The sequence below is a fragment of the Macaca mulatta genome, chromosome 7, assembly GCF_049350105.2.
Source record: "Macaca mulatta isolate MMU2019108-1 chromosome 7, T2T-MMU8v2.0, whole genome shotgun sequence".
In the NCBI taxonomy this organism is placed as follows: domain Eukaryota; kingdom Metazoa; phylum Chordata; class Mammalia; order Primates; family Cercopithecidae; genus Macaca; species Macaca mulatta.
Window position 1 is genome coordinate 175,967,277 of NC_133412.1, and position 22,836 is coordinate 175,990,112.

General features: G+C 48.5%; 1 protein-coding gene and 1 long non-coding RNA gene across 6 annotated transcripts in view; both read left to right on the forward strand.

Annotated features, from left to right (window-relative positions):
* The first annotated feature begins 1,958 nt into the window (after window positions 1–1,958).
* Window positions 1,959–22,836, forward strand: part of RCOR1 (REST corepressor 1) — a 132,900-nt gene continuing 112,022 nt past the window's right edge. For all 5 annotated transcript variants that reach the window (XM_077941745.1, XM_028851874.2, XM_028851876.2 and 2 more), the window contains exons 1-2: window positions 1,959–2,494; window positions 2,573–2,632. In XM_077941745.1, coding sequence (XP_077797871.1) covers window positions 2,197–2,494; window positions 2,573–2,632 — 358 coding nt within the window. In that variant the 5' untranslated portion in view covers window positions 1,959–2,196. The remainder of the gene's footprint in view (window positions 2,495–2,572; window positions 2,633–22,836) is intronic.
* The window catches only part of LOC144330414 (uncharacterized), a 32,980-nt gene continuing 28,713 nt past the window's right edge, over window positions 18,570–22,836 (forward strand). Inside the window, exons 1-2 of the long non-coding RNA XR_013396574.1 lie at window positions 18,570–20,200; window positions 21,739–22,317. This is a non-coding gene — a long non-coding RNA (uncharacterized LOC144330414). The remainder of the gene's footprint in view (window positions 20,201–21,738; window positions 22,318–22,836) is intronic.

Consider the following 22,836-nt stretch of genomic DNA (forward strand, 5'->3'; position numbering starts at 1 on the left):
GGGCTGACACATGTTAAGTGTTAATATTGGCTGGGGAAAAAAAAAATGCTTTTAAAGTCCACTGCTGCACCCCTACTGGTAGCCCAGCCTGGCCTCAGCCTTGGGGGCTGGTGGGTGGAGAGGGTGGCCCTGTGTGCTCTGCTATCCCTGTTGCCTTAATAAATGACCCAGTATCAGCTTTGTGCCTTTGTAGGTTGATCTTCCAGTCTGGTGGTACAACTTTGTAGACACCAAGCGAGCGGGGCAGCGTGTTCTGGACCTCATTCCTCACACAGGGCTCACCTCCGGATGAGTCAGAGGCCTTAGCCAGTGGCCCAGCCCCGGGAATGCCACCCCGGTTCTGTACCCTGCCCGGGCCAGCTGAAGGGTGTATCGGGGCACACACCTGCAGCATCCAGGGCTCTCCAAGGAGAGAAACATCCTTTGGAGGAGAGTCCCAGAGTTACGACCCTGAACTTGGTGGGGGCAGGGCTTCTATACCAGCAGGGGTCCCAGCCCTGTTTCTTAAAGGTCATTTAGGCAGAAGTGAACGTGGTCTCTTCAATAAAGTTAATAGTTCATGCTGCAAAAAATGTTCAAGAGAAAACCCCGCTTATTTATTCAGGCTTTAAAACCATAGAACTCCCAAATTCTCCCTGTAGCTATTTATATCCAAAGCTCGTCCCCATATTAATCTCAGGTTTGAAGCAACTTAAAAGAAAAATAGCCATCCCTGCTTTAAAAAGATTTCCCGCATAGACCTCCACTGGTCTAATTACGAAGGGAGCGTAGTTTCGGGGTTGGTTGGGGGTAGGGCACCGGGACCTCCAAGGCAGTTACACCCCTCAGCCCCCCACAGCTGTACGGCTGCCCGGTGGTCCCTCTCCAGGGCAGCGGCTCTCAGGCTGGCCTCAGCCGACCCCACCCGCCCGCGCACCGGGTTCTCCCTCGCGGGGGTTCCGGGGGGAGAGAGGAGGCGGGGCGGGCGGCAGATCCGGAAAAGTGGCTGCCCTCGCCCCGGAGGAAGTTGACCCTCCTCCCGCGCCGAGAGGTTGGAATGAAAATAGCTTCTTCCTCTTTACCCTTCCTGGACCCCCGCCCCAGAACGGCTGCGCCTGTTCATTCATCTTTCAGCAGCCACCCCAGCGGCTAGTGCGTCCCCACGCCGGGACTCTGTGCCCCGGGGGCCCACGGGGACCCTCCCTTGGGCCTCCGCCGCGGCGGCGAGCCCCGCACCCAAGCCACCCCGGGGGTCCCCGCCTCCCCCACCCAATTAGCGGGCAGCACGGCAAACCCGAGTCCCCACGCGGCTCGCGCCAGGGGAGGTGGCAGCCTGGGAAGCCCGTCCCCAGCGCCGTGGCCCCCGCCCCCGCGAGCCCCGCGTCCCCTGGGAAAGGCGGGGGCGCAACGAGTTTCCCCCAATTAGTTTCCTCTTTGTATGGAGTCTAAGCGCGCCCGTACCCCTCCGCGCAGCGGAAAGTAGTCCCGGCCGGGCGCTCCGCGGCTTTCCAGCGCCAGGCACATTTTACTTTAAGAAGCCGACGGGACTCTCAGCAGGGTCCCGCGGAGGGGGGCCAGAGGCCGCGGGAGGCGTGTGCGGGCAGTAGCGGCGGGGGCTGTGGCCGAGGGGAGGGGGCGGGGAGGGCCGCGAACTCCTCGCCGCTGCCTAGAGAGAAGGATCATGGGGCGTAGGGAGATGGCAAACCTCAAACCACGTACGGCGGGCGATACGCGTCAACCGAACCTCGCCAACGGAAGCCCGGAGCCGCCCCTCCCCGCTCCCCCGCCCCGCCGCCCCGGACGGACGGGCCCGCGGAGCCAACCCGGCTGCCGCTCGCCGTCCAAATCCCACCAGAGCCAATGGGAGTGCGAGGGGGGCGGAGCCATCTCGCGTCAGTTGGGCTGCGCGCCCCCCCAGGCGCCCCTGCAGGCCCCGCCCCTGCCTCCTCCCCTCTCCGCTCGCTGCTCCCGGAGTAGTTGGTGCCAGTGAAGTGAGGGCGGCGATGAGAGCGAAAGTTGCGCTCGGCTCGTCGCTGGGGGCTTGAAGCGGTTCCGCGCTCTACCCGTCTGGGCCTCCCCCGACTCGGACTCGCGCCCGTGGGCTCCCGTAGCGCCCGCCCGGCTCCGCGCCGGCCCCGCGCCCCCTCCCCCGGCTCGGCGCCCCCTCCTCAGGAGCCGCGGGTCCCCGCCACTTTCGCACGGCCCCGGCCCCCGCCGATGCCGGCCATGGTGGAGAAGGGCCCCGAGGTCTCAGGGAAGCGGAGAGGGAGGAACAACGCGGCCGCCTCCGCCGCCGCCGCCGCCGCCGCCGCCGCCTCGGCCGCCTGCGCCTCGCCAGCCGCCACTGCCGCCTCGGGCGCCGCCGCCTCCTCCGCCTCGGCTGCCGCCGCCTCGGCCGCCGCCACCCCCAATAATGGCCAGAATAAAAGTTTGGCGGCGGCGGCCCCCAATGGCAACAGCAGCAGCAACTCCTGGGAGGAAGGCAGCTCGGGCTCGTCCAGCGACGAGGAGCACGGTAGGTGGCAACCGCCCCCGCGGCCCCGGGCCCCGGGCCCCGCGCCGCGCTGACCGCCGTGTTCTGCTTCCCCCGCAGGTGGCGGTGGCATGAGGGTCGGACCCCAGTACCAGGCGGTGGTGCCCGATTTCGACCCCGGTGAGTAGCGGCCCCGGGCGGCCGGCGGCGGGGATGAGCGGGAGCCCCGGGTCCCCGGCGAGCCCGAGGGGGCGGGAGCCGGCCGACAACTTTCTTTTTGTGTGTGCGTTCGCCCTGCCGTCCGTGGGGAGAACAGCAGGGCGAGGACGAGGAGGCGCACACGCACACGAGTGTTCTGCAAACGTGCGTCTGCACCCGGTGGAGGCCAGGTCGCCCCCAGCAGGTCCGGCGCCGCTGCCCCTTGCGCCTCCGAGGACTGCAGGTGGCGTCGGAGGCGGCCACACCTGGCGTGGGGGCGCTGGGGGTCCCTGCGTCCAGGTGAGCTGCGCCTCGGCCAGGGGTAAAGGGTGGCAGTGCCGGAGAGTTAGCGTCCTGCGAGCGCCCCGGACTTAGGAGGTCGCCAGAGACCCCTTTATCGGAACCCTCCCCAAAGGCTGCTCCCACGCCTTTGCTTCTCCTCCGAGCCTCTGGCTCTTGCTGGTTCCTGACTCCCCTCCCATCCAGAAGCGAGTAGAAGAACGACCCCCCAAAATCAGTCAATAAAGGAAGTGTGTTTTCCAGAGGGCGCCTGCCTGGGGAAGAGAGCCTCGCGTGTGGCAGTTTGATTTTAGGACCTATTTGTAAATGTGTGTGTTTCCTTTTTTTTTGGAGGAAGAGATTGTGAAATTGAGAATCGTCAGAAGCTTTAGCCTAACAAATGCTTTTCACCTACAAGAAAGTCCTACACCCTAGAATGGAACACTTACTTTCCTGGCTGCTATTCTGTGTAGAAGCAAATTTAAAGTGGTACAAGAAAAAAAAAATCCAATCAGACAAAGGAATTCGTCAGATTTTAATGCATGAGATTCTAGCCAGTCTCTGTATGAGACTGTCTTTAAAGGTTGTTGGTATGGAAAATGTTTGAAAGAACGCAGGATTTATTTCAGAAATAAAATTCAACAGAGCATCTTGTAAAGCTGGAGTTAACAATCCTCGCTGGTTGGAGGGCTTTAGAGCTGGGGTTCTCTATGTAGGTTATACCACTAGTTTATTTGAAAAGATAAATGCATACACGTTTTTTCCTTGGAAACAAGACTGCAGAAAATTCCAGTGATCTAGTCCTTGAAAAAGGCAATTGCTCTCAAGCTGTTATTAAGGTACTAAACTGCCCTTTGAAGTGAAAATACGTAAAGGTCCTAGGTGAGCTCTTGGACACTGGAAATAAATGACTTCTCTTAAACTGGCCTTCAAAATTTTGATTTCTTGACGTAAGGTTTGTGTTCCTTTTAAGTCCATGTTATTGTTTTTGATAGTTTCCTTCTCTCCAATTCTTTTCTTTTCTTTTTTTTTTTTTTTTTGGTAGTCACTTATCATTTATGAGTAATGGGATAGAACTAGGTGACCAGGCTATTTCTCTTGTATGCTTGGCTCCTCCATTCCTCGGTTGGCCACCAGGGGAAGCATACTGTTTTGGTTACAGTTGACCCTGTCTTCATTTTGTAGGTCAAGTCTTATCTTTGGTTTAAAACACAGAACATAAAGCTTGTCACCAAATGTTCCTAATGTATTATTTTTAAAAATCGACTTCCACAAATCTTTGAGTAAGTTGGTAGGCTTTTTGGTACATTTTTGTTAACATAAATTTTGAAAACTTTAGATGTGTTGGATGTGACTAAGGAAAAGGGCATATTTGTCAGCAACAGGAATTAGATTTCTGACATTCATTGAAATGTTGATGTCAGCTCTGCATTGTTAGTAATGAGTTTGACTTCTTTGGAGTTGTAGTAGTCTTTGAAACAGCAAATGTAATATTTTGAACTGTCCTTGGGCTTTTTGTTGGAATAGGTATGAGCATAAACTTGCTAGCAATCAGCTATTCTAAAATGGAAAACATCTAACAGATTGCAGTAGCTCACACCTGTAATCCCAACACTTGGGGAGGCCAAGGTTGGAGGATCTCTGGAGCCCAGGAGTTGGAGACCAGCCTGGGCAACGTACTCAGACTCCGTCTCCACAAAAAATAAAAAAATCAGCTGGGCTAATTTTTGGTGGCATGTACCTGTAGTTTCAGCTATTTGGGAGGCTGAGGCTGAAGGATCTCTGGGAGGTCAAGGCTGCAGTGAGCAGTGATCTTGCCATTGCACTCCAGCCTAGGTGGCAGAGTGAGACCCTGTCTCAAAAATAAAAAGGAAAACATCTAACTGTTCTGCTGCATAGTCTTGCTGCCAATTGGTTGAGTCTTGATATTAAAATTTCCAAATTTCTTATTTTGTGTTTGTTTTAATCTGGCAAGGAATCTAACTGGTGTAAAGTAATTTCAAACCTTGTTTTGCCAACCTGAGCAGGGGGACACAGTCCTAGATACGGCAGAAAATTGAGATTTTACTATTTTCTAATGGTTTTTTATGTGTCTTCTCATTTAACTGAAAAGCTTAAGGGGAAGGAAGACTTCCATTTTGGAATAGAAGTGTTACAACCCGTTTATTTATTTGTGTGTGTGTGTGTGTGACGGAGTTTCACTCTTGTTGCCCAGGCTGGAGTGCAACGGCATGATCTCGGCTCACTGCACGCAACTTCTGCCTCCCAGGTTCAAGCAGTTCTTCTGCCTCACCCTCCTAAGTGGCTGGGATTACAGGCATGCGCCACCATGCCTGGCTAATTTTTTTGTATTTTAGGTAGAGATGGGGTTTCACTGTGTTCGCCAGGTTGGTCTTGATCTTGTGATCCACCCGCCTCATTCTCCCAAAGTGCTGGAATTACAGACATGAGCCACCACGCCCGGCCCTGATTCAGTTCTTATAAAGTAATTAATACCACGGCCGGGCGCGGTGGCTCAAGCCTGTAATCCCCACACTTTGGGAGGCCTAGACGGGCGGATCACGAGGTCAGGAGATCGAGACCATCCTGGCTAACCCGGTAAAACCCCGTCTCTACTAAAAAATACAAAAAACTAGCCAGGCGAGGTGGCAGGCACCTGTAGTCCTAGCTACTCAGGAGGCTGAGGCAGGAGAATGGCGTGAACCCGGGAGGCGGAGCTTGCAGTGAGCCGAGATCTGGCCACTGCACTCCAGCCTGGGCGACAGAGCGAGACTCCGTCTCAAAAAAAAAAAAAATGAAAAAAAAAAAAATACCTAGACTAGATCGGTGTAGTGTGGCATTGCTTGGTAATTAGAATACCATTTCTGTTTACACTGAAATAAAAAGCTTTACCAACTTTTAAAGAATTAAAAAAAAAAAAGAATTGGCCGGGCGCGGTGGCTCAAGCCTATAATCCCAGCACTTTGGGAGGCCGAGACGGGCTGATCACGAGGTCAGGAGAGCGAGACCATTCTGGCTAACACGGTGAAACCCCGTCTCTACTAAAAAATACAAAAAACTAGCCAGGCAAGGTGGCGGGCGCCTGTAGTCCCAGCTACTTGGGAGGCTGAGGCAGGAGAATGGCGTAAACTCAGGATGCGGAGCTTGCAGTGAGCGGAGATCCGGCCACTGCGCTCCAGTCTGGGCGACAGAGCGAGACTCCGTCTCAAAAAAAAAAAAAAAAAAAAAAAGAGTTAAAAACCAAAGTGCAGCCCTACACTTTTAACTTAGGCTTTGTTCTTACATGTGTTATCCAGGCTGCCTTTCCATACTGTCTGCCTTAGATTATGCTGAGTTGTCATGGGTTTCTTTTAATATTCAGTAGTTACAGAATAATAGGGTAAGAGTGAGGATGCTTATCTATCCTATGTCTGGTTAGTTCTTTCCTACATTAGCAAAACATCACTTACTTTGAAATGAATAATGTTTTTCTTTTTCTTTTTTTTTTTTGAGATAGGGTCATACTTTGTCACCAGTATAGTGGTGTGATCACAGCAGTAGTGAACTTGAACCTCCTAAGTACACTGGGGCTGGGGCTACAGATGTCTACCACCATGCCTGACTATTTTTTTGTATTTGTTGTAGAGACAGGGTTTTGCCATGTAGTCCAGGCTGGTCTCGAACTCCTGGGCTCGAGCCATCTGCCTGCCTTGGCCTCCCGAAGTGCTGGGTTTACAGGTGTGAGCCACTGTGTTCAGCCGTTATTATTACTATTTTTTTTTTTTTTTTTGAGATGGCGTCTCACTCTGTCGCCCAGGCTGGAGCACAGTGGTGCGATCTCAGCTCACTGCAAGCTCCGCCTCCTGGGTTCAAGCCAGTCTCCTGCGTCAGCCTCCCAAGTAGCTGGGACTACGGGCGCCCGCCACCACGCGCGGCTAATTTTTTTGTATTTTTAGTAGAGACAGGGTTTCACCGTATTAGCCAAGATGGTCTCGATCTTCTGACCTCGTGATCCGCCTGCCTCAGCCTCCCAAAGTGCTGGGATTAGAGGCATGAGCCACTGTGCCCGGCCATTACTATTTTTTAATTTTAATTTTTAATATTTTTTTTTTTTTTTTTTTGAGACGGAGTGTCGCTCTGTTGCCCAGGCTGGAGTGCAGTGGCTGGATCTCAGCTCACTGCAAGCTCCGCCTCCCGGGTTCCTGCCATTCTCCTGCCTCAGCCTCCCGAGTAGCTGGGACTACAGGCGCCCGCCACCTCGCCTGGCTAGTTTTTGTATTTTTCAGTAGAGACGGGGTTTCACCGTGTCAGCCAGGATGGTCTCGATCTCCTGACCTCGTGATCCGCCCGTCTCGGCCTCCCAAAGTGCTGGGATTACAGGCTTGAGCCACCGTGCCCTGCCAATTTTTAATTTTTATTCTGTTTATTCACATCCTTGGTGCTTCAGAAGTGTACATTGTTAATAGTGAATATTTTTGAGATAGTGGCCCTTTAAAAATGCAACCTTTATTTTGAATGTTTAATCCAATATATTTAATCAGATCTGAAAATTTGTGGTTGTCATTGGCTTAACTGTCACTTCAGAGTTGACTTCTGTCAGAAAACTGTTATGTTTTCATGCGGAATAGGTAATTTTACTGAACAGGGTGTCGATATGCCTTTCATTTGTTTTCACTGGTGATTCTGTGTTCTGCTTGTTTTATGGTTTAGATCATTGTAAAAAAATAGATATACCAAAATTATGGTGAATGCTTTGTGGTTTTTTGTTTTTGAGACAAGGTCTTGCTCTGTCACACAGGCTAGAGTGCAGTGGCCTGATCTTGGCTCACTTCAAGCTCTGCCTCCCAGACTCAAGTGATCCTCCCCGCTCAGCCTCATCAGTGGCTGGGAATACATGTGTGTATCACCTCGCGTGAGCCTAGGCTGGTCTCGAACTCCTGTGCTCAAGCAGTCTTCCTGCCTTGGCCTCCCAGAGTGCTGGGATTACAGGCACACGCCTGGCAATGCTTTGTGCTTTATTTATATATTTATTTATTTTAGTTTTAGTTTTATTGTTTTTTGAGAGGGAGCTTTGCTCTTGTCGCCCAGGCTAGAGAGCAATGGCGTGACCTTGGCTCACTGCAACCTCTGTCTCCTGGGTTCAAGTGATTTTCCTGCCTTAGCCTCCCTAATAGCTAGGACTACAGGTGTGTGCCACCATGCCCAGCTAATTTTTATATTCTTTGTAGAGATGGTATTTTGCTGGCCGGGCATGGTGACTCACGCCTGTAATCCCAGCACTTTGGGAGGAGGCCGAGGCAGGTGGATCACTTGAGGTCAGGAGTTCAAGACCAACCTGGCCAACATGATGAAACCCCGTCTCTACTAAAAGCAGAAAAATTAGCTGGGCGTGGTGGTGCATGCCTGTAAACTCAGAAGGCTGAGGCAGGAGAATTGCTTGAACCTGGGCTGCAGAGGTTGCAGTGAGCGGAGATGGCACCACTGCATTCCAGCCTAGGTGACAAGGTGAGACTCTGTCTCAAAAAAAAAAAAAAAAAAAAAGATGGGGTTTCGCCGTGTTGTCCAGGCTGGTTTTGAACTCTTGGCTTCAGATGATTCACTTGCCTTGGCCTCCCAAAGTGCTGGAATTACAGGCATCAGCCACTGCCCCGGCCAATGCTTTGTGATTTAAACACTGTTTTAAGGCAGTGTTCACCCAAATGAGAGGTCAGGGTTTTAGCAGGTAATGATGAATTTTGTGAGTGATCAGTTTCATTAGATAGTGTGGTAGGGAGACACCCAAAGCTGGTTATCAGGACACTGAGTATCCTGTCTCTGACAAAGAAAGTGATGTAAGGTAGACCTGGTCATTTTATCTGCAGGGGCCTCAGTTCCTCAACCATGAATCTGGTTCTTTTCATCATGAATAGTCTATGATGATGTCAGTTGTACAATAATGTCTTTTAAAATTCGTTCTTCTGTTTTGTTATTTTTATTTATTTTTTTGTGACAGGGTCTCACTCTGTCACCCAGAGTGCAGTAGTGTAATCAACTTACTATAACCTCAAATTCCTGGGCTCAAGTGATCCTCCCGCCTCAGTCTCCTGAGTGTCTGGGAATGTAGGCACGTGCTACCATACACAGCTAATTTTTTTTTTTTAAGACGGAGTCTCTCTTTCCAGGTTGGAGTGCAGTGGCGCAATCTCGGCACACGCCAATCTCTGACTCCCTGGTTAAGTGATTCTCCTGCTTCAGCCTCCTGAGTAGCTGGGATTACATGCACGCGCCACTACGCCCAGCTAATTTTTGTATTTTCAGTAGAGACGGGGTTTTAACATGTTGACCAGTATGGTCTTGATCTCCTGACTTTGTGATCTGCCCACCTCAGCCTCCCAAAGTGCTGGGATTACAGGCATGAGGCATTGCGCCCGGCCCTACTCAGCTAATTTTTAAGTTTTTTGTAGAGACGAGGTCTTGCTCTGTTGTCCAGGCTGGTCTCAAATTCTTGGCCTTCAGCAATCCTCCTGCCTTGGCCTTTCAAAATTGGGAATTATGGGTGCGAACCATCAGGCCTAGTCAGAGTAAAATTTTGAAAATTGGTAGGATAGGATAGTTAACGTGCATAATTAGAATATGCCTTTTTACAAATCATCATAAGAATAGAATGGTGAAGGTAGAGCTGTGAAAAAAAACAAAACATTTCAAATAGAACAGTACCTGTGACTTGATTAAACACTTTTTTTTTTTCTTTTTTTTTGACATAGAGTGTTGCTCTGTTGCCAGGCTGGAGTGCAGTGGCATGATTTTGGCTCACTGTAACCTCTGCCTCCCAGGTTCAAGCGATTCTCCTGCCTCAGCCTCCCTGAGTAGCTGGGACTCCAGGTGCGTGCCACCATGCCCAGCTAATTTTTGTATTTTTAGTAGAGACGGGGTTTCACCATGTTGTTCAGGGTGGTCTCGATCTCTTGACCTTGTGATTCGCCCGCCTCGGCCTCCCAAAGTGCTGGGATTACAGGCGTGAGCCACCACGCCCAGCCAAACACTGATTTAATACTAGGTTATATTTGCTTCAGGTACAGCTAAAGCCTCATTCCCGCCTTCTTTATTCATTAATTCACAGTTGATTTATATTATTTCTGTGATAGTTTGCATCTTCTGAGAAGCAGATGACAAGACAGATACGCAAGAGGTTCATTAGGGTGTACTTGGGAAGGATAAAGAAGAGAGGAAGGAGGTGTAGGTGGCAAGAGCCTTTACACTGGAAGCACGTGTGACACCTGTGAAAGAAGAGAGAGCCGGGCACGGTGGCTCAAGCCTGTAATCCCAGCACTTTGGGAGGCTGAGATGGACGGATCACGAGGTCAGGAGATCGAGACCATCCTGGCTAACATGGTGAAACCCCGTCTCTACTAAAAAATACAAAAAACTAGCCGGGCGAGGTGGCGGGCGCCTGTAGTCCCAGCTACTCGGGAGGCTGAGGCAGGAGAATGGCGTGAACCCGGGAGACGGAGCTTGCAGTGAGCTGAGATCCGGCCACTGCACTCCAGCCCGGGCAACAGAGCGAGACTCTGTCTCAAAAAAAAAAAAAAAAAAAAAAAAAACAAGAAGAGAGGGAAGGAATGATGATTAATGATAGAGGAACCTCAAACTGCAGTGCAGCTTGCAGTTCAGAGAAAATCTCAGCCAGAGTAGATTGTTGGAAGAGTCTGTTGGGCAGGAATGGTCCTGCCCTGTGAACGTCTGCTGTGTTCAGTCATTGGCTGGGAGCAGCCTAGAGTAGCCTTGCTTTGGTATGGGTGCTGTAGTAGATTCCTGGCAGCTGGGACTGTCAGTTAACTACACCCTTTGCAACATTTTCTCTCTCAAAGGGAAGTCTGAGAGGCTTCTCTCAAGGCTGTCAGAATTCCCATACATGTTTTTGTACTTTAATATATGTGTGAGGCCAGCCATGGTGGCCCACACCTGTAATCCCACCACTTTGGGAGCGTGAGGCATTGGATCACCTGAGGTCAGGAGTTCGAGACCAGCCTGGCCAACACGGCAAAACCCTGTCTCTACTAAAAATATAAAAGTTAGCTGGGTGTGGTTGCAGGTACCTGTAATCCCAGCTACTTGGGAGGCTGAGGCAGGAGAATTGCTTGAGCTCGGGAGGTGGAGGTTGCAGTGAGCCGAGATCGTGCCACTGCACTCCAGACTGGACGACAGGCGAGACTCTGTCTCAAAAAAAAAAAAATGTGTGATAATATGTTTTCTTGTTATTGTTAGTGTTTTTGTAAATGGAATAATCTGTGCTATTAATGTACTTTTATGCTTTCCAAACAAGTACATTTCTACTAGCAAGGTAAACAACTTCGTTTTCACCCTATCTTCGTCATGGTGTGTGTTAGGTTATTAATTTTTTTGAAATGCTATGCTTATGGGCCGGGTGCGGTGGCTTAAGCCTGTAATCCCAGTACTTTGGGAGGCCGAGACGGGCGGATCACGAGGTCAGGAGATCGAGACCATCCTGGCTAACACGGTGAAACCCCGTCTCTCCAAAAAAAAAAAATACAAAAAACTAGCCGGGCGAGGTGGCGGGTGCCTGTAGTCCCAGCTACTCGGGAGGCTGAGGCAGGAGAATGGCGTGAACCCGGGAGGCGGAGCTTGCAGTGAGCTGAGATCCGGCCACTGCACTCCAGCCTAGGCGACAGAGCGAGACTCTGTCTCAAAAAGAAAAAAAAAAAAAGAAATGCTATGCTTATGTTAGCATTTTTTTTTTTCTTTTTTTGGAGATGGAGTTTTGCTCTTGTTGCCTAGGCTAGAGTGCAGTGACGCGATCTCCTCTCACTTTAACCTCCGCCTCCCAGATTCAAGTGATTCTCCTGCCTCAGCCTCCCGAGTAGCTAGGATTACAGGCATGTGCTACCACGCCTGGCTAATTTGAAAAAATATTTGTAGTAGAGAAGGGGTTTCTTTCTTTTTTTTTTTTTTTTTTTTGAGACGGAGTCTTGCTTTGTCGCCCAGGCTGGAGTGCAGTGGCCGGATCTCAGCTCACTGCAAGCTCCGCCTCCCAGGTTTATGCCATTCTCCTGCCTCAGCCTCCTGAGTAGCTGGGACTACAGGCGCCAGCCACCACGCCTGGCTAGTTTTTTGTATTTTTTTTTAGTAGAGAGGGGGTTTCACCGTGTTAGCCAGAATGGTCTCTATCTCCTGACCTCGTGATCTTCCCGTTTCGGCCTCCCAAAGTGCTGGGATTACAGGCTTGAGTCACTGCGCCTGGCCGAGCTCTTTTTTTTTTTTTTATATATTTGGATATTATTTGTTAGAATTGCATATATGTTTTTTGTTTTTTCTTTAATATTATGTGTGTTGGGGGGAGGAGGATTTAGTTTATTTGACAATGGATAAAAATATATTCCTGATTGGAGACTACTCAGAGACTGGTCTTGGTGTATACTCCTGATTTCTAAGATGAATGTTACTGAGAATTGAGAATTTTGTTGTTGTTTTGCTTCAGCTAAGTTATTCATCTCATTTCAGCATGCTATTAACTAGTTGACCCAAATCACAGTGCTGGATGACTTGAAAAGCTCTGATTTAATTTCTGCCTAGTACGTAGTTATAGTAGCATATAGGTTAAAGGTTAAAGTTACAGCTTTGATCCTATAATGGTCAGTTAGTTTCCCACGAAAGGTTAAAATGCTATAGACTAAAACAAATAGCTGTCTTAGGGATTTGCCACTCCTTACAAGGCAATGGGTAGTGTGTGGATAAGGAGGTACAACTTTGTCATCACTAACAGAAAACCCTTGAAAGAATCATCTATCGACCAGGCGCGGTGGCTCACGCCTGTAATCCCAGCACTTTGGGAGGCCGAGGCAGGCGAATCACGAGGTCAGGAGATTGAGACCATCCTGGTTAACACGGTGAAACCCCGTCTCTACTAAAAATACAATAAAATTAGCCGGGCGTGGTGGTGGGCGCCTGTAGTCCCAGCTACTCGGGAGGCTGAGGCAGGAGAATGGCGTGAACCTGGGAGGCAGAGCTTGCGGTGAGCCGAGATTGCGCCACTGCACTCCAGAATGGGCGACAGAGCGAGACTCCGTCTCAAAAAAAAAAAAAAAAAAAGATCTATCCAGGTTGCTTACTCTGTGCCAGGCTAGTTTTAACACACGTCAAATCATTTGACCCTCACAACAGTCATAGGATGTAAAGTCACTATCTCCATTTTCCAGATGAGGAAACCTCTGTTTCCTCAGCATTGAGAGGCTGAGTCTTATGGTTCCGCCTGATAACTTGCCACGGTAATCCAGTCCGAGAGGCCCTCAGCTGTAAGATACATCATTATTTTGTGTTTCACTAAGAAAGGAAAAGGATCAACAAGATAGACCGTTAATTATAAATATAGGAATTCTGATTTATAAGTATAATCAGAATTCAATTTAGTGTATTTTAGAGAGGGTCATCCAGAATCCTCTTTAAGAGAAAACACTTAGGCAGGGTGCAAGGGCTCACTCCTGTAATCCCAGCCCTTAGGGAGTCTGAGGCAGGTGGATCACCGAGGTCAGGAATTCGAGATCAGTGTAGCCAAAATGATGAAACCCTGTCTCTACTGAAAATACAAAAAAATTAGCCAGGCTGTAATCCCAGCACTTTGGGAGGCTGAGGCATGAGAATTGCTTGAACCTGGGAGGTGGGGGAGGTGGAGGTTACAGTGAGCCGAGATCGTGCCACTGCACTCCAGCCTGGGTGACAGAGCAATACTCCATCTGAAAAAAAAAAAAAAGAGAAAGAAGAAAAAACACTTAGGAGCAAGGCTTCATTGGATCCATTGATTAGTTGTTTCCATGTGGCTCCAGGTGTTGGAGAATTTTATGTTTAGGGTTGCCAGAGCCAACTTGTAGTCCAGTTACATTCCTTTTCTTCCTGGCAGTGAAAACAGGTGAAATGGGAGGTATTTAGCTTGGTTGCCTGGGGACAAATTGGACTAAGTTGCTTTATTCCTGCATGTGTGTTGAAAGAGTCATCTTCACAACTTAGAACATGGTTGGAGTTTTTTTAGAAGAGCCATTTCTTTTGATGGTGTGACTGAAGGCTATCCATACAGTCATGTATTGCAAAACAAATGTCATTTTGGTCAAGGACAGTGGTCCCATAAAAAATTCCTGTCACCTAGTAACTTCACCTTGTCTATAGTGCAGCAGTGTGTAGCATTACTCAGGTGTTTGTGTAGTGTTGGTGTAAACAAACCTACTGCACTGCCAGTCTTATAAAATCTAGCTCATGGAGTTATATACAGTACATAGTACTTGATAACGACAATAACTGTATTACTGGGCCGGGCGCGGTGGCTCAAGCCTGTAATCCCAGCACTTTGGGAGGCCGAGACGGGCGGATCACGAGGTCAGGAGATCGAGACCATCCTGGCTAACACGGTGAAACCCCGTCTCTACTAAAAATACAAAAAACTAGCCGGGCGAGGTGGCGGGTGCCTGTAGTCCCAGCTACTCGGGAGACTGAGGCAGGAGAATGGCGTGAACCTGGGAGGCGGAGCTTGCAGTGAGCTGAGATCCGGCCACTGCACTCCAACCTGGGCGACAGAGCGAGACTCCGTCTCAAAAAAAACAAAAAAAACAAAAAAACACAAAAAAAAACTGTATTACTGGTTTGTGGATTTACTATACTATACTTTGTATGGTTATTTTAGAGTGTATTCCTACTTACAAAATTTATGTTTGCTGTAAAACAGTCTTAGGCAGGTCCTTCAGGAGGTATTCCAGAAGGAAGGCATTGTTACTCTAGAGTATGACACCTCTATGTGTCTTATTGCCTATGAAGACCTTCCAGTAGGACAAGATATGGAGTTGGAAGATGGTGATATTGATGATCCTGACTGTAGGCTAGGCCATGTGTGTGTCTTTGTGGTTTTGTTTGTTTGTTTGTTTTTGAAAATGGAGTCTCGCTCTGTTGCACAGGTTGGAGTGCAGTGGCATCATCTTGGCTCACTGCAACCTCCACCTCCCTGCTTCAAGTGATTCTTCTGCCTCAGCCTCCCGAATAGCTGGGATTACAGGTGCATACCACCATGCCTGGCTAATTTTTTTTTTTTTTTTTTTTTTTTTTGAGACGGAGTCTCGCTCTGTCGCCCAGGCTGGAGTGCAGTGGCGCGATCTCGGCTCACTGCAAGCTCCGCCTCCCGGGTTCACGCCATTCTCCTGCCTCAGCCTCCCGAGTAGCTGGGACTACAGGCGCCCACAACCGCGCCCGGCTAATTTTTTGTATTTTTAGTAGAGACGGGGTTTCACCGTGGTCTCGATCTCCTGACCTTGTGATCCGCCCGCCTCGGCCTCCCAAAGTGCTGGGATTACAGGTGTGAGCCACCGCGCCCGGCGCCTGGCTAATTTTTGTATTTTTAGTAGAAATAGGGTTTCATCATGTTGGGCAGGCTGGCCTTGAACTCCTGACCTCAAGTGATCTGCCTGCTTCGGCCTCCCAAAGTGCAGGGATTACGGGCATGAGCCACCATGCCCAGCCTAATTTTTGTATTTTTAGTAGAGACAGAGTTTCGCCATGTTGGCCAGGCTGGTCAGGCTGGTCTTGAGCTCCTGACCTCAGGTGATTTGCCTGCCTTGGCCTCCCACAGTGTTGGGATTACAGGTGTGAGCCACTGCACCTGACTGTATTTACACCCATACTCTCGCTGAAGGTTGTAGTTCCTGCCCTGCTTTACTTTTACTGACAAAGAAGCTGCTGGGCTTGGTATTCTGCTTTCAAACTTTGCATGGATATAGGGAGTTCAGGGGAGGAGGAAGAGAAGAGTAGGTGCTTAACTAGTTTTGATCTTACTCAGTACCAGAGAGTCTTCTGGGAGCTGGTGGTGTCATGTATGTCTGATTTCTTTGAGGGTAGTAGCATGGTTTTTTGAACCGCCAAATCAGGTTTTAAGTTGTTTTTGTTTTTGTTTTTTTTTTTTGAGACGGAGTCTCGCTCTGTCGCCCAGGCTGGAGTGCAGTGGCCGGATCTCAGCTCACTGCAAGCTCCGCCTTTTGGGTTCATGCCATTCTCCTGCCTCAGCCTCCCGAGTAGCTGGGACTACAGGCACCTGCCACCTCGCCCGGCTAGTTTTTTGTATTTTTTAGTAGAGACGGGGTTTCACCAGGTTAGACATGATGGTCTCGATCTCCTGACCTTGTGATCCGCCCATCTCGGCCTCCCAAAGTGCTAGGATTACAGGCTTGAGCCTCCGCGCCCGGCCTGTTTTTGTTTTTGTTTTTGGGAGACAGGGTCTCACCCTCTTCCCCAGGCTGGAGTGCAGTGGCTGGAACATGGCTCACTGCAGTCTTGACTTCCTGGGCACCAGTGGTCCTCCTGCCTCAGCCTCCCAGGTAGCTGGGATTACAGGTGTGAGGCACTGCACTTGGCTGTTAAGTGTTATATAGTATGAACTTGTCAGAGCTAAATAGTGGCTGAATTTTCTAAGAATATGTGCTTGGTTTGGCGTCTTTTCTTGAATAGGCTTTTGTTTTTGTTTCTTTGATTTTTTTTTTTTTTTTTTTTTTGAGACGAAGTCTCGCTATGTCGCCCGGGCTGGAGTGCAGTGGTGCAATCTTAGCTTACTGCAGCCTCTGCCTCTCAGGTTCAAGCAGTTCTCCTGCCTCAGCCTCCCGAGTAGCTGGGATTATAGGTATGCTCCACCACGCCTGGCTGATTTTGTATTTTTAGTAGAGACGGGGTTTCTCCGTGTTGGTCAGGTTGGTCTCGAACTCCTGACCTCAGGTGATCTGCCTGCCTCGGCCTCCCAGAGTGCTGGGATTATAGGCGTGAGCCACCGTGCCCTGCCAAATAGGCATTTTTTAGTAGACATTTGATAAGGACCAAGTGCAACTGTATAACAAATGGAAATTCAGGGAAAAATTGTCTTTTAAATTGCAGTTAAAAGCTGATTATCCCTATCTTTCCTTATTTTTTTTTTTTTTTTTTTTTTTTTTTTTTTTTTTTTTAGGCGGAGTCTCGCTCTGTCGCCCAGGCTGGAGTGCAGTGGCCGGATCTCAGCTCACTGCAAGCTCCGCCTCCCGGGTTCCCGCCATTCTCCTGCCTCAGCCTCCCGAGTAGCTGGGACTACAGGCGCCGCCACCACGCCCGGCTAATTTTTTTTTGTATTTTTAGTGGAGACGGGGTTTCACTGTGTTAGCCAGGATGGTCTCGATCTCCTGACCTCGTGATCCGCCCGTCTCGGCCTCCCAAAGTGCTGGGATTACAGGCTTGAGCCACCGCGCCCGGCCCTTATCTTTCCTTATAATGAATTTATATAAATTAGAGATGCATATCTTGCATAGATGTGTTTTCTTTTTTTATATAAAGTGGTGAAAGTTACATCACAAAATTAGCTGTTTTTTGGCCAGGCGTGGTGGCTCATACCTGTAATCCCAGTGCTTTGAGAAGCTGAGGCAAGTGAATCACCTGAGGTCAGGAGTTTGAGACCAGCCAGGCCAATGTGGCGAAAACCTGTCTCTACTAAAAATAGAAAAAACTAGGCAGGCATGATTGCTCATGCCTGTAATCCCAGCACTTTGGGAGGCTGAGGTGGGCAGATCACAAGGTCAGTAGTTTGAGACCAGCCTGGCCAACATGGTGAAACCCCGTCTCTACTAAAAGTATAAAAATTAGTTGGGCGTGGTGGCATGTGCCTTTAATCCCAGCTACTCTGGAGGTTGAGGCAGGAGGATGGCTTGAACCCGGGAGGCGTAGGTTGCAGTGAGCCGGGATTGTGCCACTGCACACCAGCCTGGGCAACAGAGCGAGACTCCATCTCAAAAAAAAAAACAAAAACGCAAAGATACAAAAAGTTAGCCAGGCGTGGTGGTGCACGCCTGTAATCCCAGCAACTTCGGAGGCTGAGGCAGGAGAATTGGTTGAACTGGGGAGGCAGAGGTTGCCATCAGCCGAGATCGCGCTACTGCACTCAAGCCTGGGCGAAACAGAGAGACTCCATCTCCAAAAAAAAAAAAAAAAAAAAAAAAAATTAACCGTTTTACAATGAACAATTCAGGGGCATTCAGTGCACTCACATTGTTGTGGAGCCACTACCCTTGTCTAGTTCCAAAACATTTTCATCACCCTAAAAAGAAAATCTCATATGCATTACAATGAGGAATGAGTTGCTTCTCATTCTCCATTCTCAGTACCTGGCAACAACCAACCTGCTTTTTGTTTCTGGATTACTTATTCTGGAAATTTCATATAAGTGGATATGTGACCTTCATGTCTGGCTTCTGTCATTTAGTGTAATGTTTTTGAAGTTCATTCCTGTTGAAGCTTGAGTCAGTATTGGTACTTTCTGTGTACTTCATTGCTTTTTGTTTTGTTTTGTTGTTTTGTTTTGTTTTTTTTTGAGACGGAGTCTCACTCTGTCGCCCAGGCTGGAGTGCAGTGGCCGCATCTCAGCTCACTGCAAGCTCTGCCTCCCGGGTTTATGCCATTCTCCTGGCTCAGCCTCCTGAGTAGCTGGGACTACAGGCACCCACCACCTTGCCTGGCTAGTTTTTTTATATTTTTTAGTAGAGACAGGGTTTCACCGGGTTAGCCAGGATGGTCTCGATCTCCTGACCTTGTGATCTGCCCATCTCGGCCTCCCAAAGTGCTGGGATTACAAGGGTGAGCCACCGCGCCCAGCCTGGTTTTGTTGTTTTTTTGTTTTGCCTTGTTTTTGTATTTTGAGATGGAGTCTCGCTGTCACCCAGGCTGGAGGACAGTGGCATGATGTCAGCTCATTGCAACCTCTGCCTCCCTCGTTCAAGCGATTCTCCTGCCTCAACCTCCCAAGTAGCTAGGATTATAGGTGCGTACCACCACGTCTGGCTAATTTTTGTATTTTTAGTAGAAATGGGGTTTCACCATTTTGGCCAGGCTTGTCTTGATCTTCTGACCTCAGGAGAATCATCTGCTTTGGCCTCCCAAAGTGCTAGAATTACAGGCGTGAGCCACCGTGCCTGGGCTTCATTGCTTTTTATGGCGGAGTAATAGTTCATTTTGTGTGTCTGTTAAAATTTATTTATTCATTTGTTTTTGTTTCCTTTCTATAGATAGAGTCTTGCTCTATTGCCCAGCTGGAGCTCAGTGACTTGATTATAGCTCACTGCAGCCTCAAACTCCTGGGCTTAGGCTGTCCTCCTGCCTCAGTCTCTTGAGTAGCTGAGTCTACAGGCACGTGCTGCAATTCCTGGCTAATTAAAAAAATTTTTTCTGTTTTTTTTTTGGAGTGCAGTTTCGCTTTTGTTGCCCAGGCTGGAGTGCAATAGCATAATCTCAGCTCACCCCAACCTCCAGTTCCCAGGTTCAAGTGATTCTCCCACCTCAACCTCCTGAATAGCTGGGATTACAGGCATGAGCCACCATGCCTGGCTAATTTTTTTTGTATTTTTAGTAGAGATGGGGGTTTCTCCATGTTGGCCAGACTGGTCTCGAACTCTTGACCTTGGATGATACGCCTGCCTCGGCCTCCCAAAGTGCTGGGATTACAGGCGCCTGGCCTAATTTTTAATTTTTTTTTTTTGTGGAGAGACAGAATTTCTTTTTTTTTTTTTTTTTTTTTTTTTTGAGACGGAGTCTCGCTCTGTCGCCCAGGCTGGAGTGCAGTGGCCAGATCTCAGCTCACTGCAAGCTCCGCCTCCCGGGTTCCCGCCATTCTCCTGCCTCAGCCTCCCGAGTAGCTGGGACCACAGGCGCCGCCACCTCGCCCGGCTAATTTTTTGTGTTTTTAGTAGAGACGGGGTTTCGCCGTGTTAGCCAGGATGGTCTCGATCTCCTGACCTTGTGATCCGCCCGTCTCGGCCTCCCAAAGTGCTGGGATTACAGGCTTGAGCCACCGCGCCCGGCCAGAATTTCTTTATGTTGGCCAGACTGGTCTCGAACTCCTGACCTCAAGCACTCCTCCTGTCTCAGCCTCCCAAAATGCTGAGATTATAGGTGTGATCCACTAGACCTGGTTCATTCGTTGATGGACATTTAGCTTGTTGTTACCTTTTGATTATTGTGAACCCGGCTGTTAGGTACATTCATGTACAGGTATTTATCTGTTTTCATCCTTTTAGGGGTATATACCTATTAGCTGAATTGCTGGGTTATGGAGTAATTCCATGCTTAATTTTTTTTATTTTCTTTTTTTTTTTTTGAGACAGGCTCTTGCTCTGTTGCCCAGGCTGGGGTGACAGTGGTACGATCTCGGCTCACTGCAACCTCTGTCTCCTGGATTCAAGCGATTCTCCTGCCTCAGCCTCCCGAGTAGCTGGGATTACATGTGCATGCCACCACACCTGGTTAATTTTTGTATTTTTAGTAGAAATGGGGAAACATGTTGGCCAGGCTGGTCTTGAACTCCTAACCTCAGGTGATCCGCCTGCCTTGGCCTCTCAAAGTGCTGGGATTACAGATGTGAGCCACTGTGCCCAGTCTGTGCTTAACTTTTTGAGGAACCATTAAATTGTTTTTCATAGTAGCTTAACCATTTTATACTCCATGATTAATGTATGAGAGTTTCAATATTCTACTTTTTATTTTCTGTCTTTTGAGTTGGAGTCTCTCACTCTGTTGCCCAGGCTGGAGTGCACTGGTGCGATATCGGCTCACTGCAGTTTCCGCCTTCCAGGTTCAGGTGATTCACCTGCCTCAGCCTCCTGAGTAGCTGGGATTGTAAACATGCGCTACCACGCGCGGCTAATTTTTTTTTGGTATTTTTTAGTAGAGACAGGGTTTCACTGTGTTGGCCAGGCGGGTCAGGCTGGTCCTGACATTAGGTGATCTGCCCACCTCGGCCTCCCAAAGTGCTGGGATTACAGGCGTGAAAATGCTACTGATGACAGTGCAGAGAGTACTGAGATGCTTAGAGTAGTGGAGTTACTCGATCCTTCCTGTGGTGGAGGATTGGGAGTTGAAGAAACCAGGAAGTCTTATATGAAATGGTCTTTTAAGGGCAGGTGCAGTGGCTCACCCCTGTAATCCCAGCACTTTGGGAGGCCGAGGCAGGCAGATTGCAAGACCAAGAGATTAAGCCCATCCTGGACAATATGGTGAAACCCCGTCTCTACTAAATACACAAAAATTAGCTGGGGGTGGTGGTGCGTGCTTGTAGTCCCAGCTACTCCGGAGGCTGAGGCAGGAGAATTGCTTGAATCCTGGAGGTGGAGGTTGCTGAGCCAAGATTGTGCCATTGCACTCCAGCCTGGGCACCAAGAGCAAAAATCCATCTCAAAAAAAAAAAAAAAGAGAAAGAAATGGTCCTTTAAGTCAAGCCTTAAAATGTAGGAATTACGTAGTTAATTTGAAAATTAGTGTTATATGATATATAAGCTGTACATGTTATAAAAATTATTTTGAAAATTCTAGTCTTCAAAATTTTAGTTCAGATTTTCCTTGTAGTTATCTAGAGCTGTGCCGTCCAATAATGTAGCCACTAGCTACATGTAACTATTTAAATTTAAATTAATTAAAATTAAATAAGATTAAAAATTCAGTCCTTCTGTTACACTGGGCACATTTTAGATATTCAGCATCATATATAGCTACTAGGTACCATATTGGACAGCTCAGAATAGAGTATTTTTATCCTCCCAGCAAGTTCAGTTGGGTGGCAATGATGTAGACATTTTGATGGACTGAAAGCATTATTATTATTTTATTATTATTATTATTATTATTACTACTTTGTGTGTGTGTGTGTGTGAGACGGAGTCTCGCTCTGTCGCCCAGGCTGGAGTGCAGTGGTGCGACTGCAAGCTCCCCCTCCCGGGTTCACACCATTCTCCTACCTTAGCCTCCCAAGTAGCTGGGACTATAGGTGACTGCCACCGCGCCCGGCTAATTCTTTGTATTTTTAGTAGAAACGGGGTTTCACCTTGTTAGCCAGGATGGTCTCGATCTCCTGACCTCGTGATCCACCCGCTTTGGCCTCCCAAAGTGCTGGGATTATAGGTGTGAGCTACTGCGCCTAGCCCAAAAGCTTCATTATTATTAATTTTTATAATTAATTCAGACGTTTTGCCTTTTTTATCGAGCGTGTGAAATTTGAGATGGGTACAGCTGATAAATGTATGATGACTGTGTACTGAATTCCTCTAGGGATATATTTGTTTAAATATTGCCAATAAGGTGTTCAAAATAAGGTTATTTGAAAGAGCAAGTTGAAATGAAAAGCTTAGGAGAGCTTAGTTGTTTTTTTGAGATGGAGTTTCACTCTTGTTGCCCAGGCGGGAGTGGAATGGTGTGATCTTGACTCACTGCAACCTCTGCTGCGCCCCGCCCCCTCCCCCCGCCCCCGCCTTCAGGCGATTCTCCTGTCTCAGCCTCCTGAGTAGCTGGGATTACAGGCACTCAACACCACGCCTGGCTACCATTTTGTATCGTTAGTAGAGATAGGGTTTCACCATGTTGGCCAGGCTGGTCTCTCCTGACCTCAGGTGATCTGCCCACGTCGGCCTCCCAAAGTGTAGGGATTATAGGCATGAGCCACCATGCCCGGCCTCAGCCTATAGTTCTTTTAATGCCCTTGTCTACTAATTTTATCACGTGTCATTTCTGGGTCAATTTCAGTTGCTTGATTTTTTTTTTTTTTCTTCCTCTTTTTGGGTTGTCTTTTCCACCTACTTTGCTTATCTGTTGATTTTTGGATGCCAGACATCATGAATTTTACTTTGTTGGAGGCTGGATATTTTTGTATTTCTATAAATATTCTTGAGTTTTGTTCTGGGACATGGTTAAAATACTTAAAAATAGTTTGATGAAGTCTTGCTTTTAAGCTCTGTTAGGTGAGATCAAAGCCATTTAGTATAGGGCTATTTCCCACTATTGAGTCAAAATCCTTTTGGGGATTCTATGTGATAGCCCATGGACTATGTGATTTTCCACTCTGGCTGTGAGAAACCGGCACTCTTCCTTTTCCCATGCGAGCCTCGTGGATTGTTCCATTTGATTCTTTT